This window comes from Amblyraja radiata, chromosome 17 (genome assembly GCF_010909765.2).
Source record: "Amblyraja radiata isolate CabotCenter1 chromosome 17, sAmbRad1.1.pri, whole genome shotgun sequence".
Classification (NCBI taxonomy): Eukaryota; Metazoa; Chordata; class Chondrichthyes; order Rajiformes; family Rajidae; genus Amblyraja; species Amblyraja radiata.
Genome location: NC_045972.1, coordinates 31,499,707 through 31,519,087, shown reverse-complemented (window position 1 = coordinate 31,519,087; position 19,381 = coordinate 31,499,707). Strand labels below are relative to the sequence as shown.

The 19,381-nt window shown below is 45.0% G+C and overlaps 1 protein-coding gene across 5 annotated transcripts in view; it reads left to right on the top strand.

Annotated features, from left to right (window-relative positions):
* LOC116982681 (RNA-binding Raly-like protein) overlaps positions 1-19,381 on the top strand; it is a 730,325-nt gene that overhangs the window by 657,977 nt on the left and 52,967 nt on the right. For all 5 annotated transcript variants that reach the window (XM_033036033.1, XM_033036031.1, XM_033036034.1 and 2 more), the window contains one exon: positions 1,926-1,976. In XM_033036033.1, the coding sequence (XP_032891924.1) occupies positions 1,926-1,976 (51 nt within the window). The remainder of the gene's footprint in view (positions 1-1,925; positions 1,977-19,381) is intronic.

The window sequence follows — 19,381 nt, the reverse complement described above, 5'->3', positions numbered from 1 at the left end:
GGAAAAACAGCCTCTGTCATTTTGACGGACTGCCCAAACCGTGTAGGTTTTTCCCCTGTGTTTGTGCCATGAATAATCTTGCTGGTGATAAGGAATCTCTCATTATTTTAGCCAGAGTGCTGTCAAAACCTGGCTACTTCATAGTTGTTGGAGTACGGAGGAATTGGTTAACGGCAGCTTCTTTTCACAAACCAATCCACCCTGACAGCTCCGGTCCCTCATCTGACGCCAACCACTGCTCCACTCCGCACCTCCCTCCACGATATTGCATTCCCTTATCGCCCTGCAGTGGAAGCTCCTGTCTTCAGCTGGTACTTGTCGGCTGAGTGGCAACACGATACCACTCGCCAAAGCTTCCCGTTTTCCCCTCCTGATCTCCGACTCTTCCACCCTCTCCTTCCCAAGCGAAGCATCTGGTGATATTGATGAACCCACCTTGCAGAGATTTTATCTGGATCTGTTCAACATCAGGGTCAAGGCGATGAGCTACAGCTCCACACGATAAACTGATTTGTGTTGGGCACCGTTGTTTTTCAAAGTGAGATATCGTGAACTAACGCACGTAGAATCTATCATGAGCAGTGTGAGCATGAGTTGGGTTTCCCTGTGATGATGCAATTGAACGTTTTTTCAGAGTTTTAGCATTGTTAAAGAATTGTGGTTTTCATTTTAAATTATATCCCATTGCACCTTTCTGTTTTACACGTCAGGCTGTGGTGTTCTTGCAGCAGTAAAAAGAAGGCTGCATAATGAAATAAGGCTGCATAATGAAAGGTGGAGGCCATTCAGTCCTTCCGGCCTATCCCACCGATCGTGACTCGATCGGTGGGATAGGCCGGAAGGACTGAATGGCCTCCACCTTTCATTATGTCCGCCCAGAATCTGGGGTGGGGTTGGGGTGAATGTTTTGATCTCGAATGCTGTGAGGAGCATGGAGCAGTTGGTTAACACGTTCCCACGCACGTGGTTACTGTGCTGTGGGCTGCATTACACATTCCTAGCAGATAAAGATAGTGGGGATGGCAGTGTCTCGAAATGGAAGACCCCTCTCGTACAAATATTGATGGGCTGTGATTGCAGCAGTGTCCGTGTGTCCAGAATGAATTTTATTGGAAGTATTGTGAGGGGGAAAATACAAAATAATTTTCAAATAGGAAAACATCCAAGCTAGGTGCATTTGTGGTGGTCCGTATGCTAGAGTCGGGGTACGCTGTTGTTTTCTTCCCAAATCTCCTTTTAACATAGGAGCTCATTCATCTCATTAAGTCTATGCCGGCTCACAGAGCAATCCTATTCCCACACTAATTCACCTCGAACTATTCTCCCAACTGACCCGTCGATTCCACCCCAGATTCCACCACCCACCTGCACACTTGGGGGCAATTTACAGTGAGCAGCAAATCTACCAAGGCACAAGTGTTTGGGTTGTGGGTGGAAGTCAAAACACCCAGGTCTGAAGAAGGGTCTCGACCTGAAATGTCACCCATTCCTTCTCCCCAGAGATGATGCTTGTCCTGCTGAGTTACTCCAGCATTTTGTGTCTATTTTCACGGCACCCATGGACAAGCTGCACGGTCACAGGGAGAACGTGCAAACTCCACACAAGCAGTCCCCGAGATCAGGATTGAATCCGGGTTGCTGGAGCTTTGAGGAAGCGGCTCTACCAGCTGCGCCAGGTTGGACCTTAATTGCAGAAGATATTCCTATCAGCCATGGGGTTCTGGAGCTGCCTTCTCCTACTCCCTGGAGATCTATAACCCTCACTGTTTGACTCCTAGCCGCCGAGAGTCACGAGATGTGCACTGTCAGCCAGCCAACTTGCACTGGGATAAATAATAACTGACTGTCACGGAATCATTAGAATTATTTAAAATGCTGTCAGCACTCGCTTAGCTCCTACTAAATGGCTTATTTTCTCTCTGCAGAAGTGGCTATGACTTTGACTACGACTATTACAGAGATGGATTCTATGACAGGTATGTTTCCTCTGTGTAATTTGAACCCGTTGCCCATTTGCCATCACTACGTTTTCCTGGAATATATTTTAATTATTACGTGACAGCGACAATTACTTCAACCGCTTCGCAGCTCGCATGAGGTCTGACCTTTCTCAGAGCCATTGAAACGCTCACCCACCCCATCCCAAAAGCAGACTCTGCCTCTGTCTCTCTGTCTCTCTGTCTCTCTGTCTCTCTGTCTCTCTGTCTCTCTGCCTCTCTGCCTCTGCCCCTGCCCCTCTGCCCCTCTGCCTCTGTCCCTCTGCCTCTGTCCCTCTGCCTCTGTCCCTCTGCCCCTCTGCCTCTGTCCCTCTGCCTCTGTCCCTCTGCCTCTGTCCCTCTGCCTCTGTCCCTCTGCCTCTGTCCCTCTGCCTCTGTCCCTCTGCCTCTGTCCCTCTGCCTCTGTCCCTCTGCCTCTGTCCCTCTGCCTCTGTCCCTCTGCCTCTGTCCCTCTGCCTCTGTCCCTCTGCCTCTGTCCCTCTGCCTCTGTCCCTCTGCCTCTGTCCCTCTGCCTCTGTCCCTCTGCCTCTGCCCCTCTGTCCCTCTGCCTCTCTGCCTCTTTGCCTCTGCCTCTCTGCCTTTGCCTCTGCCTCTCTCTCTGCCTCTGCCTTTCTGCCTCTCTGCCTCTGCCTCTCTGCCTCTGTCTCTCTGCCTCCCTCTCTGCCTCTTTCTCTCTCTCTTTCTACAGTTATACAAAATATTGGTTAAAGCGTAGTTGGAGTATTGTGTGCAGATCTGGTTGCCACGCTCTGGAAAGGTTATGATTAAACTAGAGCGGATGCAGAAGAGTTTCACAAGGATGTTACTGGAGGGCCTGAGATATAAGGAGAGATTGGATAGGTTTGAACTGTTTTCCCTGGATCAAAGGAATCTGAGGATTGATCTTATAAAAGTTTATAAAATCTACGTGAGGGACGTAGATGAGGTCTTTTGTCCCAGTATAGGGGAGTCAAAAATGAGAGAGCAGAGATTTAAGATGTGATGGGAATTATTTAAAGGGGAATAATTTGCGTACAGTGGATGGTGGGTATATGGAACAAGCTGCCAGAAGTAGCTGTAGAGATGGCTACAGTTACAATGTTCAAAAGACATTTGGATATGTACGTGAACAGGAAATGTTTAGAGTGATATTGGCCAAACACAGCCAAAAGGGATGAGCTTGGGTAAGAACCTTGGTCAGCATGGTCAAGTTGGGACGAGGGACCTGTTTCCACGCTCTATGATTCCAGAGGGAGATGATGAAAGGTAGTTGGAGAAGATGACCACATGGTGGAACATTGAGATGCAGAGCACAACAGCTGCTCAAAGCCTGAAATAAAATAAAATGCTGGGAATACCCAGTAGGACCGGCAGCATCTGGGGGGAGAGAGAAATACTTTTTTTTTTCAGACCTCATGTATTTTTTTTCAACATTTGCAATCACTTCACAATGAAAGAGGTCTCTAAAGTTTAAGCAAATGAGCATTGACACTGAACATACTGGGTGGGGTGACTCAAAGAGATAGATATTAGGATGATCTGAGGAGTGAGAGTTGGAAATGTTCAAACCAAGAATTGCAGGATTGGTTATCCCATGTAGAAGCTCTTTAGAGGAAGGGCAAATGTAATGCGTTGGAGATCACAAGTGGAAAAGCACTGAAAACTGGGAAAGTCCTGTGGTTGGTGATGGGGAAGGGCCTCAGAAGAATTTAAATTGGCAACAAGAATCTTAAATATAAATTGCGTCTGACCATGCCTCAAAGTAAAGGGCCTGTCCCACTTCGCGATTTTTTTTTTTCGGCGACTGACCCCCGTAAAACCGTGAAGTTGTACGACACACACGCTGACGTATGCTGTCCTGCGGGTGACGGCCTGGTTAGGGTTAGGGCTCAGGGTTAGGGACCACAGATGGACTGTAAAATATTCTTCCTTCAATGCATGGCTTTTAAACATTAATATATTAAACTTAATACAATAAAATCAATTGTGCAAATGAAGAGATGCCTGTTGTTCAGTTTTATTTACAGATGTATTACAGGACAGCATACATCAGCGTGTGACAGGGCGCATGACATGATGAGACACCCAGATGTTGTCCCTGGATTTTGAACATTCCAAAATCCAGGGGCAACAGGGAGACACCACGCATCACCTACGCGTCACAACCCAACCACGACCTCTTTTCAGGCTGTCGCTCAAGTGGGACAGGCCCTTAAGTCAGCAGCATTGGGTAATTAAATAAAGATGCACAATGGGGTGTGAAGTATTTGAGGCAGTCGTGGAATAAAGGCTGCTTGTTATTCAGACTCTTAAATCTTTGCAGTTTGGGAAGGAATGGAATTCTGAAATTTGGTTTGTGTTATAGAGAGTGAGGCAACAACAAATGGCTCCCTTCATGACCAAAAATATCTCCGTTTACTTCACAAAAATGTGGAGAAAACCCAAGCCTGGTCTACGACAGTGAGATTAGACGAGTAGATGAGTTTCAAGCAAGGCGGTGATGTCGAGAGGTCTGTGATGGAAATTTCAAAGACTAAGATTAAAGGGATGGTGAAGAGGAACAAAGCTCGGGGGTTGAACAATGAACTGCTACAGAAAGCTTGAGAGAATTGGCCAATGGTTTAAAAATGTGCCAAACGATATATAGTGGATGATAGGTTCAATATAGTTCAGCCAGGCTGTTTGTGATGGACAAGCAGGTCTGGGAGAGGAGAACAGGCTGCCTATTTTAGAAGACCTGCGATAATAAATTGAACAAAATTGTCCAGTTCAATCTGGACGTAACCATTCCATTGGGCTCTCGTGTTTAGTAAAGCTTTTTATATCAGGGAGAAGAAACCATGAGTGTGCTACCTGTGGTTCTCCTTCTATTAGTCACCAGCTTAGTTTATAATCTTTGGATATTACAACAATTACCAGCTCCCTGCATAAATTGGGAATCCACTGCGTCATTTCTGCTATACTCCAAATGAATAAGCCCTCCTTCCAGAAGGGAATATTTGAAACCGCAATTAGTCAGAGCTAAAAATATTAGTCCAGCATTTATAATCTGAGGCAAACAGTCTATTCAGTCCACTGATTTCTGAAAAATATTCAGACTTAATTTGTAAGGTTCCCTCAGTGGAAACTTGCTCCCAAGAGCTGACTTAACACAACCTTTCACAGCATAAAGGGAGCACGTAGGGATGTAGGAGAAAGAGCAAGCCTCTTTTGTCCGAAAAAGAACAGAACATCTTTGACAGCCAGCCTAGTCAGCTGTCAAAAGAAATTGATGTTTCTGGGGTTTTTTTAAATATTAAAACCTGGTTTAAAATTTTTTTTTATTCTTTTGTAAAATAAATTTTAAAAACTAAAACATTTAAACAAAACTAAGCATTAAAGTGCGACAATTGCAAAGATATCTATTTTCTGATAGCCCTTTGAGATGATTGCCTTCCACTGAAATCACTGGAGCAGAAGTCACTGTGCTTGGTAGCTTGGTCCAGGTTTACTGTGGAAGTGAAGGGCAAGATGCTCGGACTGCAGTTCTCACTCTGCATTCTATGCAGAGACCACAGACCATGGTTGAAACATACTTGCAAGTAGCTGGCTGCACCTTTGGGACTTTCAATTCTGCGCTGCGGAGAAAGTTTGGCTCGATGTCTCTTGCATCTCAGGTTGTAAATGCCAGGTTCCATCAAAAATCAGTAACTGCTGGAGTCTAAGATCTCACTAATATGCAGGCAGGTAGTCTTCTCCTTGTGGGCCCTGGGTAGTTATGGCTCACTGCTGATAGCTCTCTCTCCTTTGCTAGGGACTTTGCATACGCTCCCAGTCACATTGTACTCCTGGTACTGCCTAGGTTAAAGAACTACAGAACAACTTAGACAACCATGGTACAACCCAGTTTTTAAAAAAAGTCAGCAAAGAGCCTGCCTTGTGGATAGGCATGAGTTGGAGGCAGAGGTTGGAGGTGGGAGTTTCCTGCTGGACCAGTCGTGTAAGGTGAGGAGGAGCATTTGGTTATTGTCTTTCCAAATTAGCAGAGCTGACAACAAATCAGTCTAACATTCCAAACCTCTGGCATCAGTAAACTATGTGTATTCTCACACACCCATCAATATATGTCCGGTCTAATTCATCCCACACGTTTGTGAACACTTATCCAATGTTGTTTTGGAACAGATATGGTATCTGTGGTGGCTGAACATGGCGGTAAATCTAAATCATGCACCCAGTAATTCCTTTAGTCTTTGTTTCCTGGTATGAAAGTTCAAAGTGTTTCATGAGCACCCTTGAACATATCAACAGGACAAAAATAGGCCATTTGATCTATCCCGTATTGCAAAGTTAATACTCTCTTCAAGCCTTACCTTGTAGTTTATTCTAACACCATTACTCACATCTCTCTCATATAGTTAACTGGCCTTTGCTTAAATTTCTCAACGCATGATGGCGAGTTCCATATTCTCTTTTCCCTTTGAATAAAGCAGTTTCATGGATTCTATTTACTTTTTTTGGTGACTATCTTACATTAAGGGCATTTGGTTGAAAACACAATCTACGTGCCAAATCTTATTTTACAGCCCTGTCTTAGGTCACCATTCGGCCTAAAGGGATTGGTGGGTTCATCACTTGCATGTTCCAGTAAATCAGTTTTGTATCTGCTTTATTGCTTTTATATCTTTTGATAATGTGGTAGATCACAACGGTTCATGGTACTCCAAATGTGGTCCCAGCAAAGCTTGGATACAAGCTAAGAATAGCTTGTCGACTTTTTAAATCGATTTATTCGGAAATACACTCTGATCCTCGATTTGCTCTTTGGATTACTTTATTAATCTGTATCACCTCTCAGTAATTAGTGTATCCATGCTCCTTTTCCCACTATATCCGATTGCGTTTTTAGTCAATAGTCAATAGTCAGATTTATTCGTCACATACACAATGAAGTGCAGTGAAATGAACTTGCCAGCAGCGGTACAATAAAAAAGAACACATAAAAGAACATAACACATAAAAAAGAACAATAAAAATGTAACACAAAACATCCACCACAGCATTCATCACTGTGGTGGAAGGCACAAAGTTCAGTCAGTCCTACATTTTTCCCCGTGGTCGGGACCACAAACCTCCGCAGTCGCCGCTGTGGGCGGCCAGGTGTACAGGTCCCTCTCGTCTGGAATGTAAGTCCCGAATCGGTGCTTCCCTACCGGAGACCGCGGCTTCAAGATGATGTAGGCCGCAGGCCAGCGGTCGAAAATCTAAGTCCCCGCCGCGCTGTGGCTAGAAGCACTGCTTCATGATGTTGTAGACTGCGGGCCGGCGGTCGGAGCTCTTCTCCGGGGTCCCCAACGAGGGATCCCAGGATCCGCAGACCGCGGCTTCAGTGATCGGAGCACTCCCTTCTGGCGACCCCCGGCGAGGGCTCGCCCGCTCCGCGATGAAATGTTCACGCTGCGCCCGTTGCTGAAGCTCCGGGCCCGACTCCGGGAAAGGCCGCACCAATCCTTGTTGTTAGGCTGCAAGGGAGGCAACATGGAAAAAGTCGCCTCTCCGTGGAGGAGGCAAATGAAAGCGGTTCCCCCCCTTACACCCCCCCTCACCACCCCCCACACAAGACACACTGAGAGACATTAAAACAAACATTTGGACATACTAAAAAAATGACTAACAAGCTGCTGGCAGGGCAGCCGTCTCGTAGCGCCCCCCACTGACCAGTTTAAGTAGTGTACCAACTAATTTGCTCACCACCTGCCATAGTTATTGCTATTGCCATAGTTCTGAGCATTGTTAAATATCACTTATTTTATGCTGGACATTCAATAGATTCTATGCATTCCAGTTCTCATTTCCATGTAATAGTATGGCCCATTCAATTCATGTTTTGCCATTGTGCATCCAGCTCTGTAGATCTTCAAAAGAAAAGTTATGAGGATTCTGTTAGTGAGCAAATGGTATCAAATTGTGCAGCCCCGTGTTGCCAGAAACTCACCATGATCATTTATGTAACTGACAAACCACATTAGACTTTTGCAGCAGCTTGTGGCGTTTGGTCTCGGTGTAACTACGGGTGTTGCATACGCAATTACACAGAGGTACCTGATTCAATTACCTTCCATCACAAGCAATTACACCAAGGAAGCCCTTAATTGTTTAGAACGCTGAGACCTAATAGTGCATATAATTAACTAGAACCTTCTGTAATTGAAGAAGATATGTTTTTATTTTTTTGCTTAAGTGTTTTTTTTTATTACACCTCCTGATACCTTGCTGCTTCCCTGGACAGTTAAAGGACGCTTACGTTTGTACCGTCCATAGCTGCTTGCCTGGAGATGTGTAATGGTAGATCACCAGTCCACTGGGCCCTCCTTTCCCAGAGTGTACTGGCTGCAACTGTTGACGCTCAATGGGAAGGCGTTTACAAGTCCGCACCCTACCAAGGCTGTTAGTGCAGGAACACCCTTAACACCCTTCACAGAGGTGATTTTATGCTATCTGATGTTTAAGAAAGAACTGCAGATGCTGGAAAAATCGAAGGTAGACAAAAATGCTGGAGAAACTCAGCGGGTGAAGCAGCATGTATGGAGTGAAGGAATAGGCGACGTTTCGGGTCGAGGCCCTTCTATTCGTCACCTATTCCTTGGCTCCATAGATGCTGCCTCACCCGCTGAGTTTCTCCAGCATTTTTGTCTACCTTATGCTATCTGATGATGGCTTCCTCTAAAATAGCAACTAGAGCATTTGGCTCTTTACAATAGTTAGCATATTTAGCGATGCCCAGTGAATGTTTACAAACTACATTATTGTCGGGAACAAGCTCTGGTTAAAACTGATTCCCAGCCAATGGTAGGTGAATCGAGGACCAGAGAACCCAAAGTTTAAGGTGAAGGGGAAAAGGTTTAATAGGAATCTGAGGGGTAACTTTTTCACACAAAGTGTGGTAGGTGTATGGAACAAGCTGCCAGAGGAGGTAGTTGAGGCAGGGACCATCACAACATTTAAGAAACAGTTAGACAGGTACATGGATAGAACAAGTTTAGAGGGATATGGGCCAAACGCGGACAGGTGGGATTAGTGTAGCTGGGACATGTTGGCCAGTGGGATCACTGCCCACATATCACTTATAATGTTCATGATAATATTAATAATATTACCTGAAATGATCATTCTAATATTTCCAATAATATTGCCAATAATATTGGTAATATTGCCTTTTAGAACATAGAACAGCACAACCCAAAATGAACATGATGCCAAAACTAACTCTTTTCTGCCTACACATGATCCATAATCCTCTATTCCCTGCATATCCATGAGCCTATCCAAAAGCATCTTAAATGCCACTTTCGTGTCTGCCTTTCTGATAATATTAGTAGTTTAGCTTAGAGATACCGTGCAGAAACAGGCCCTTCGGCCCACCGTGTCCGCATCGACCAGCGATCCCTGCACATTAACACTATCCTACACACACTAGGGTTAATTTACACATACACCAAGCCAAGTTATCTACAAACATGTACGTTTTTGGAGTGTGGGAGGAAATCGAAGATCTCGGGGAAAACCCTTGCAGGTCACGGGGAGAACGTACAAACTCCATACAGACAGTACCCATGGTCGGGAACGTACCCGGGTCTCCAGCGCTGCATTCGCTGTAAGGCAGCAGCTCTACCGCTGCGCCACTGTGCTACCTTCCTAATAGTATATCTTAAATAACTGGCCTAATATCGCTAATGATATTGCTAATAATATAACTATTTCTACTAATGGCAATATTTATAGCATTGCCAATACAACTTGCCTAATTCCACTAATTATATTGCCAATAATATTAATATCTTTAATGGTGATATAAGTGATATTGTTGATAGCATTGGTAATTTTTCTAATGTTATTAGCCTAATATCACTTTTAAAATTGTAGTATAGCAAATAATATGAACAATATCACAACTATAACAATTCTAATATCTAATAATATTGCTAATAATAACAGTAGTATTGCCATATTGCTGCTCTGACACAGTTGCCTAATTTGCTTTTGAGTCAAATTTATTTTGGTATTTATCCTAAGAAGTTCCTTGGAATATTTTACTGCGTTAAAAGGACATTTGAAATGCGGTTTGCTGTTATGATTTTTAGAGCTTGTTTCTTTAAGGGTCTGTTCTCAATTCACTGTACTCGGGTTACATTTGGCTGTAGTGATAATCCTGTGCCTGCTTGAATGACAGGCCAATTAACATGATGGAGAAGGTGGAAAGGGTACATTGCTGGAGAGCAGGCGCTGAAGCACAGCATTTTCCGATTGCATTGCATCTGCAAGAGAGAGGTGTTCCTGGAGCAGTGAGCGCAAGATAGTCTAATTCTAAAAATTCATTATTTCTAAGGTCACGCTTCCCTGCTTAGCCCCCCTCAAATGGTCCAATAGATATTCAGCTTGTTTTTACTTAGTCTGGTGCAGTTCTTGGCAAATTGGAAGGCAGAGGTACAAGTTAATCACATGTTATAATCGGTCAATCAAAAGTGATCTTTTTTTTTTTAAACTGAGCAGATTAGAATATATCAGGGAAACTGACAGTGGAACTTGAGCTGTCAGAAGTCCTTCACTACCCCTAAAAAAAAAACAGGATATTACTCAGCAGGTCAGGCTGTATCTGTGGAGAAAGAAGCAGAGTTAAAAGAGAGATTACAATGGTAATATAAAGGTAATTTTAATTTACAGAGAAGATGGAGAGAGAGATGGAAATAACAAAGGCAATATCTGTGTCGCAGGATAATTGGACAAATGGGATACAAACATAGAAAATGTTCCAAAAGGCTGCAACATCGTCATACGGAAGATAAGAGGGAATCGCTGCTTTGTGGAGACACAAAGGGACCAGTGCCTCCCTGAATTGTGACTTCCCTTTTACTGGAGTGAACGCTTAGTGAGCGCTTGTCCACGCCTCATTGTGTCCCACTCCATTTGACCTCACCCCCTCCTGGGCAGGACAGAGTTGTCCTGTCCTCATCTTCCACCTCTCCGTCAGCGGATTATCCTTGGCAATTTCCACCAGTTCCAACATGATTCCTCCACCAGGAACATATTCCTCTCTCCTCCCCCTTTGGCAACCCGACCAGATTGCTCCTTTCATGACTCTCTGGTTTGCTCTTCTGTCCCTGCCTGCTACTCCCCGTGATAGAGCACATTCTCCTGCACATGTAACATGTAAGGAATAGGAGTAGAATGAGGACATTTGGCCCATCAAGTCTACTCCGCCATTCAATCATGGCTGATTTATCTCTCCCTCCTAACTCCTTCTCCCCATAACCTCTGACACCTGTACTAATCAAATAGTCCTTGCCCTTGTCTTCATTGTCCAAATAAGCCGCATTGTCCTTTCACCTCATCCCACCCCACCCCACCATCCAGGGACCCAGATGGTACATCCAATTGATGCAGCGATTCACTTCAACTGCTTCCACTACAGTCTACTGCATTTGGTGCTCACTGTGTGCTCTACTTTGGGGAACCAAACACAGTGTGGGTGATTCTCTGAAGAGTACCTGCATCGAGGCCACGGGAGTGACCCTGAGTTTCTCAATTCCTACCCCTTTAATTCTCCATCCCACTCACACTCTGACCTCACCATCTCTGGCTTCTTGTATCATGTTGCACTTGAGGCCCAATGCAAGTTTAAGAAGCAGCGTCTCATTTTTGCTCATTGCAGTCTTCCAGACTCAAAGTAAAATTCTCCAACATTAGGTAACTCACTTTTTTTGTTTTGCATCGGAACTGATCATTTCTGCTATGTCATCCAATGGCAATTTTGAAACTCTGGGCAGATCTGCAGAAATCTACATAGCCAGATAGCACAAACAAAAACTTTGGCCCATCAGGTTTTTGGCCCTGACAAGATGCCAGTGAGCTAGCTCCTTAAACCACTGTACTTCCGGTGAAGGTACAGTGCTGTTGGGGAGGGTGTCCCAGGAGTTTGGAAGAAACAGAGATACATTTCCAAGTCAGGTCGGAGTTGGAGTCAGAAGATAACCTGTAGGTGTGGTTTTCTTTTGTGCCCACTGCCTTTGTCCTTTTGTTTTGCAGTAGAGGCAATGGGTATGAGACCACATATTGAATGTGTGATGGGTTTGAGGAGTAGCCTGGGCAAATAACTGCAGGATATTTGTAGATGTCGAGACTCAAATCGCTTTGTTGCGCCCTCCCATCTTTCTATTTGGGTTTATGGGGGGGCAGTGGGAAGTGGCATTGCATGGGTTGTCAGCACTTTCTTGGGAGGTTAATCATCAGTGTGGGCAGCTGAGTGCAAATTCTAAACAAACCTAGTTTGATCAATGCTGCCAACATTAGCCAGGACCTCTTGTAGAAATCTTGCCATACTGCCACTGGATTTTATTTTACTTTCTGGCAATGTATTATCACAACGTTTAAGATACTATCAGAATGTTTGAAGTACTATCACAACAGTTAAAAACACATTTGGACAGGTACATGGATAGGATGGGTTCAGAGGAATATGGGCCAAATGCAGGCAGGTGGGAGTAGTGTAGATGGAGCATGTTGGTCAGCGTGAGCATGTTGGGCCGAAGGGCCTGTTTCCATGCTGTATCACTCAGTGAGAGCTGATGGTGATTTCAGTTCCACATGCCACCCAAGAGATGGATCCTGCAACATCGCAGCACTCCGTCAGTACCCACTGGAGTGTCAGTCCAGATCTCATGCTGTTGGATCTCTAACCTAGAGGCAGCAGAGATAAAGACCTACAACAACAGGGTATCATTGAAGAGTTGGAATTATTCCTTGACTGGCAAAAGAAGTGCAGATTATTTTACACCTATCACAATTATACTTCATGGTTAGCACAGAAAATATTGTTGAAGTGTGTAAGAAGTGCGTGTGCAGCTGGCTGAAGACTGGAGTGAACAGTTGGCCTTAATTGCTGCAGATCCTGACTGCACTCCACAGGGGCTGTCAAGCAGCACTCAGCAAAGGTGCACGGTAAGCAGAATCTGTCTGAACAAGGCCTTGGCCTCATCTGGTCACTGACAGCAACCAAAGTGATGAGATAACATGGCGCAGGGCAGCAGACCTGCTTGTCTTGTTCAACCTTTCCGTACGAATCCTGAGCAGTGCTGGAAATTGGCTTCCTTCCTTTCCCTCAGCCTGGGCCTCCACAGATGCTGCTCAACCTGCTGAGTTCCTCCAGAAGTTTGTATTTTGCTTCAGATTCCAGCATTTACAGTCTCTTGTGACTATATCTTTGCAGTGCTTGCATATTCTATGCCCAAAGCACCATTGCCATTCATGTCACCTGCATCGTTGATTTAAAAAAAACAGCTCAGAGGCTTTCACATAGGGTTTAGGCCTCCAATGTTTTGCAGAGCCTTAGATTTAAACTGTAGTCCTTCCCCACAAAGCCTCTGTTGAACTAATTCAATTCTGGCTGAGACACAATCAACTGCAGATGCTGGATTCTTGAAGAAAAAACAAAGTGCAGGAGGAATTCGGTTGGTCAGGCAGCAACAAAGGAGTGAATGGTTAGACAACATTTCGGGTCGGGAGCCTTTTTCAGGCTGAAGGGTCCCGACCTGAAGCATCGTCTATCCATTTCCACCACAGATGCTTCCTGACCCGCTGAGTTCCTCCAGCAATTTGTGTTTTAAATTCTAGCTGACACGTGCAAAAGAAGGAATATTCATGGATGAATATTCATCGTGTTCATGGATGATTGGCTACCGGATAGAGGACTCAAATTGGCCCTGGCCATGTACCCTCCAATTTGCAATGGGTTGGTATTTTTAATCTGTGGCCAGCATGATCTCATTTAAATACCCAGTGTTGATCTTTGTGAATTGGCTACAGTTCTACCGGATGTCTGCAGGGGGAGACCAAGGCAATCTGCCAGCCCCAGCAAGGTGAGTAGCCAATCATGGTGTGGTACTTTCATGGGTCAAGGTGACAGGAATTCGCCAATGTGCTTCCTGAAAGAAAGTAGACATGCATTCTATTATGTAGGAAGGAACTGCAGATTCTGGTTTAAACCGAACATAGACACAAAGTGCTGAAGTAACTCAGCGGCCCAGGCAGCATCTCTGGAGAAAAGGAATGGATGACGTTTCGAGTCGAGGCCCTACTTTAGTGTCGGTAGAAGGGTCTCGACCCGAAACGTCACCCATCCCATCTGTCCAGAAATGCTGCCTGTCCCGCTGAGTTACTCCAGCATTTTGTGTCTACCAGGCATTTTATTGTACCTTTCATTAACCTCTTGACAGGTACCGAGACACTTGTTGGTAATACTTCTGAAGTATTATCACTCTTGTCTTCTTGGTTGACATGTTAAAAAATATATTCACTTCCAGGATCTGTGATCTGGGAATGACATTTTTATTGTCCATCGCAGCTCGGAGCTGGCTCTGGAGAGAGTCCAGAGGAGGTTTACAAGAATGATTCCAGGAATGAGTGGATTAGCATATGATGAGCGTTTGACTCCACTGGGCCTCTATTCGCTGGAGTTTAGAAAGTTGAGGGGGGACATCATTGAAACTTGCAGAATAATGAAAGGCATAGATAGAGTAAATGTGGAAAGTATGTTTCCACTGGTGGGAGAGTCTAGGACCCGAGGTCATAGCCTCAGAATTAAAGGGGTGATAGGAGGTGAGGAGGAACTTCTTTAGCCAGAGGGTAATTAATCTGTGGAACTCATTGCCACAGAGGGCTGTGGTGGCCAAGTCAGTGGATATTATTAAGGCAGAGATAGACAAATTCTTGATTAGAACGGGTGTCAGGGGTTATGGAGAGAAGGCAGGAAAATTGGATTAGGAGACAGAGATCAGCCATGATTGAATGGCGGAGTAGACTCGATGGGCCGAATGGCCTAATTCTAATCCTATAACGTGAACTTGTTATTTTTGAGTGGAAGGGGACATGAGTGGAATGAGGGGATTAAAGGGAAATGTGGAAAGATTTCTGTTGTATCCCCCTTACCTCCGCCCCACATCCCTGTCCACTCATATCCCTCCATCTGGCTTTACATTGCACGCCATTCTTTTTCTGTCTCCATCTTGTCTCCTGTTCACCACTGGTCTTTGTCAATCACTGCATCCAACTGCCAATCGAACTCCCCACCCCAGCTTGTATCCACCTATCACTTGACAGGCTTTGTCTCAAGAAGCAAGAGTTAATGTTCAAGAAGGAACTGCAGATGCTGGAAAATTGAAGGTAGACAAAAATGCTGGAGAAACTCAGCGGGTGTGGCAGCATCTATGGAGCGAAGGAAATAGGCAACGTTTCGGGCCCAAACCCTTCTTCAGACTGAGTTCTTCAAGCAAGAGTTAATGTTCCATACGAAGCCCCCCTTATTAGAACTGGAAGAATAAGAAAACCAGTGTGTTTTTTTTGCAGAGAGGGGAAGGGTTCGGTGATAGGGTGGAGACCATGATTGCGCAGATGACAGCAACGCCATTGGCGCTGTCCAAGAAGCGGTGATGAATGCTTGATATCCACAGCAGATCTGCCTTGAGGATTGCAAACAGAAGGAGATGATTGAGTGTGATAGAGAGAGGGGAATACGTGCTGAAACTGAGACGCAGACCCAGTGTGTGCTGGAACAAAAGAGAATGCTGCAAATATCTTGAAGAGAGGAAAATTGAGTTCATAATAAAGGTGAATGGCCTTGTATTCGGACTGGCCAGCTCTGAAGCGAGGATGAGAGACTAGTTACCCAGCGTTGTTGAAGTCAGCAGTGAATCCCAAGGGCCACAGTGTTAGAAGACAGGGTCCAGCTCCTCAGGCTTATGCTGGTTTTCATTGGAACAGAAGAGGACTGAAGACAGAATGATCAGAATGAGGTGGAGAACTAAGTGATAAGTAACTGGAGGTTCAGAGTCACCTTTACACAAATTGTATCTGAGAGGCCCAACGCAGAGCATTACTGATCCTGAGGCGACTCAATTCAAGATCGGTCCATAACCTGGTGTATAATATTATTATTCTGCAGGGTTACTAAACTGAGACTGCTGCCTCACACCATCAGAAGTCCGGGTTCAGTTCTGACCTCGGGTGCTGTCCGTGTAGGGTTTGTAAATTCTCCCTGTCATCAAATCGAAGGGCCGAATGGCCTACTCCTGCACCTAATTTCTATGTTTCTATGTGGGTCTTCTCCGGGTGTTCCAGATTCCTCTCGCATCCCAGAGCCGTGCGAGTTGGTGGATTAAATGACCATAGTAAATTGCCACTAGAGTGTAGACCACACTGCACATCTCTAACCAGGTTGCACTACATACTTTGGCTTACACATTTATGGTCTAGGTCACCTCGTATAAGTGATAATTTATTGTATTTTTGTACATTTACTTGTTATGTTGTTGAGTTAAATGTGCCTGTAAATCCGCAGCAAGTAACATTTTTTCCCGTGGGAAGGAACTGCAGATGCTGGTTTAAACCGAAGATAGACACAAAAAGCTGGAGTAACTCAGCGGGGGGACAGGCAGGTTCTCTGGAGAGAAGGAATGGGTGATGTTTCGGGTCGAGACCCTTCTTCTACTGCAGTTGTGCAGGGTCTTGGCGAGGCCACACCTGGAGTATTGCGTACAGTTCTCCAAATCTGAGGAAAGACATTCTTGCCATAGAGGGAGTACACAGAAGGTTCACCAGACTGATTCCTGGGATGTCAGGACTTTCATATGAAGAAAGACTGGATAGACTCAGCTTGTACTCGCTAGAATTTAGGAGATTGAGGGGGGATCTTATAGAAACTTACAAAATTCTTAAGGGGTTGGACAGGCTAGATGCAGGAAGATTGTTCCCGATGTTGGGGAAGTCCAGGACAAGGGGTCACAGCTTAAGGGTAGAGGGGAAATCCTTTAGGACTGAGATGAGAAAAACATTTTTCACACAGAGAGTGGTGAATCTCTGGAACTGTCTGCCACAGAAGGTAGTTGAGGCCAGTTTATTGGCTATATTTAAGAGGGAGTTAGATGTGGCCCTTGTGGCTAAAGGGATCAGGAGGTATGGAGAGAAGGCAGGTACGGGATACTGAGTTGGATGATCAGCCATGATCATATTGAATGACGGTGCAGGCTCGAAGGGCCGAATGGCCTACTCCTGCACCTATTTTCTATGTTTCAGAATTTTCCTGTTCCCTTCCTGCTGCTTATGATAATTAAACACTCTTGGCTTGATTCTTAAATTGCAGAATCTGCAGGGATTTGTTGGAAAAGTAGGGAGAATGAAATGGGATTAGTGCAGGGCCCGGTGGACCAGAGGGACTGGTTCTGTTCTGGATGGCGCTGTGACTTTAACAGATGAACACTAGCTGCTCGGAGCCAGCCAACCAGGGTTGCTGATGGCTGCAGAATCAGGGGCCAGACTGGAAATGAAAGCAGAATAGATCGCTCTTCATTCTGATCCCTGGAGAACAAGGACTGATTATTATGACAAATTGCAATCCTCCCATAATGGTGGGTTGAGTTTTAATTTCTTTTTCACTTAAATAATTCAGCTTACCACGGAGCCTGGTTCAGTACAATGATCAGCAGTGACAGGAGGGATATTGGACTCGCTGGCAAAATCTTGCCAGCCTCGCTGAATGAGTTTGGTGCAAGGGGAATAACAATCTGAATCAATTCTGGTGGGTGTCCTTCTGGAGGCTGGAGTTGGCAAGGCTTCTCACACATGCCCAGGATTCACAGCATGGAGTCAAGACCATTCTCCTTCCCTGCCCCTCTAACTCACTAACACTCAATGCACAGCCGACCTCATTTATATGTCTCAGTGTAATGGACCAGCATTAGCTCTGGGCATGCCTCTCATCAGATGTTTATCTCCACATGAATCTGATATACTGCAAGAGTTCCCCAGTGGCCCCAATTACAGCTGAGTAGTAAAGGATTAGCATCTTCAGTACTTGGTTGCAACAATGGGATGAAACCAACTTTAATTTCCTACTGGTCCTATCATTCCAGAACAAGGGGTCACAGTTTAAGGATAAAGGGGAAATCTTTTAGGACCGAGATGAGGAAAACATTTTTCACACAGAGAGTGGTGAATCTCTGGAATTCTCTGCCACAGAAGGTAGTTGAGGCCAGTTTATTGGCTATATTTAAGAGGGAGTTAGATGTGGCCCTTGTGGCTAAAGGGATCAGGGGGTATGGAGAGAAGGCAGGTACAGGATACTGAGTTGGATGATCAGCCATGATCATATTGAATGGCGGTGCAGGCTTGAAGGGCCGAATGGCCTACTCATGCACCTATTTTCTATGTTTCTATCATTGATCCCTGCCTCACCCTTTCCCCATCTCCTCTTTACACCACCTAACCCCCCTCTCACTCCTGATGCAGGGTCTCGATCAAAAACGCCTACAATTCCTATCCCCCTAGAGATGCTGCTCAACTTGCTGAGTTCCTCCAGCAGTTTTCTTTTTGCTGCTGCTGACACTGATGATTTAAACATTTTGTACTGCTTGTGTCAGCCACTTCCTTACCAATGCCGGCCCATTCAGGCGTACTGTCATCTCTGGTAAGATGCCCCCAGGCACTTGAATTGTAATTGCTTTCTCTGTGGAAAGTTGATTTGCAACTCCACGGTCCACTGTGTTGTTATAGAGAAATTCACCCAGTTTGCTTATACAGATAGAACACGACATGATTAGCTTGTGCCCTCAGGCAGCCTGAGTTTCTGCACAGCCCTTATATTTTAAAAAAAGCTTCTCGAAACTCCACAAGCGGTTGAAGCTTTTCATAAGAGTACATGAAGCTTTACCTAAAACACTGCAAGTCTTCAATCTTTAAGGCCTTGAGTCCATCAGCTAAACCTGATGTATCTGTGCACCCTAAACAAGTTGTGGTATAGAGTGGTGGACTCAGCCCAGTCGATCACTGGACCCCTCCCATCCTACCCACTCCATTGAAAACATCTACACGAGAGCCTGCCTCAAGAAAGCAGCATCTATCATTAAGCCCTACCCGTTAGGAGTAGGAGTTACAGAAGCCTGAAGTCCTGCATGACCAGGTTCAGGTACAGTTACCTCGCCACAATTACCAGGTTCTTGAACCAATCCACACAACCCAGTTCCCACCTGGACAGCAGGACACTTAAGGCTCAACTATTACACTGGCATGGACTTGGTTTATTTCTCATTATGTTTTTACACTAATGTCTTGAACTTTTACAATCTTCTTTCTTTTAGAATGTTATGTATAATTTATGCTTGTTGTGTTTTTGAATCTTGGTTTGAGTGTGTGTCTTTGATGCTAGTGCAAGCAAGACTATTCATTGTCCCTGTACCTCCCAAACTTGTGTATATGACAAAAACATGACCTTGTACTCCAAAGAATCCAAAATTCCTGGAAGCACTGGACAGTTCAAGTGGGTCTGTGCCCAACTAAACCAGTTATATGGCACCGCACCGCTTCGGCCCACCAAGTCCATG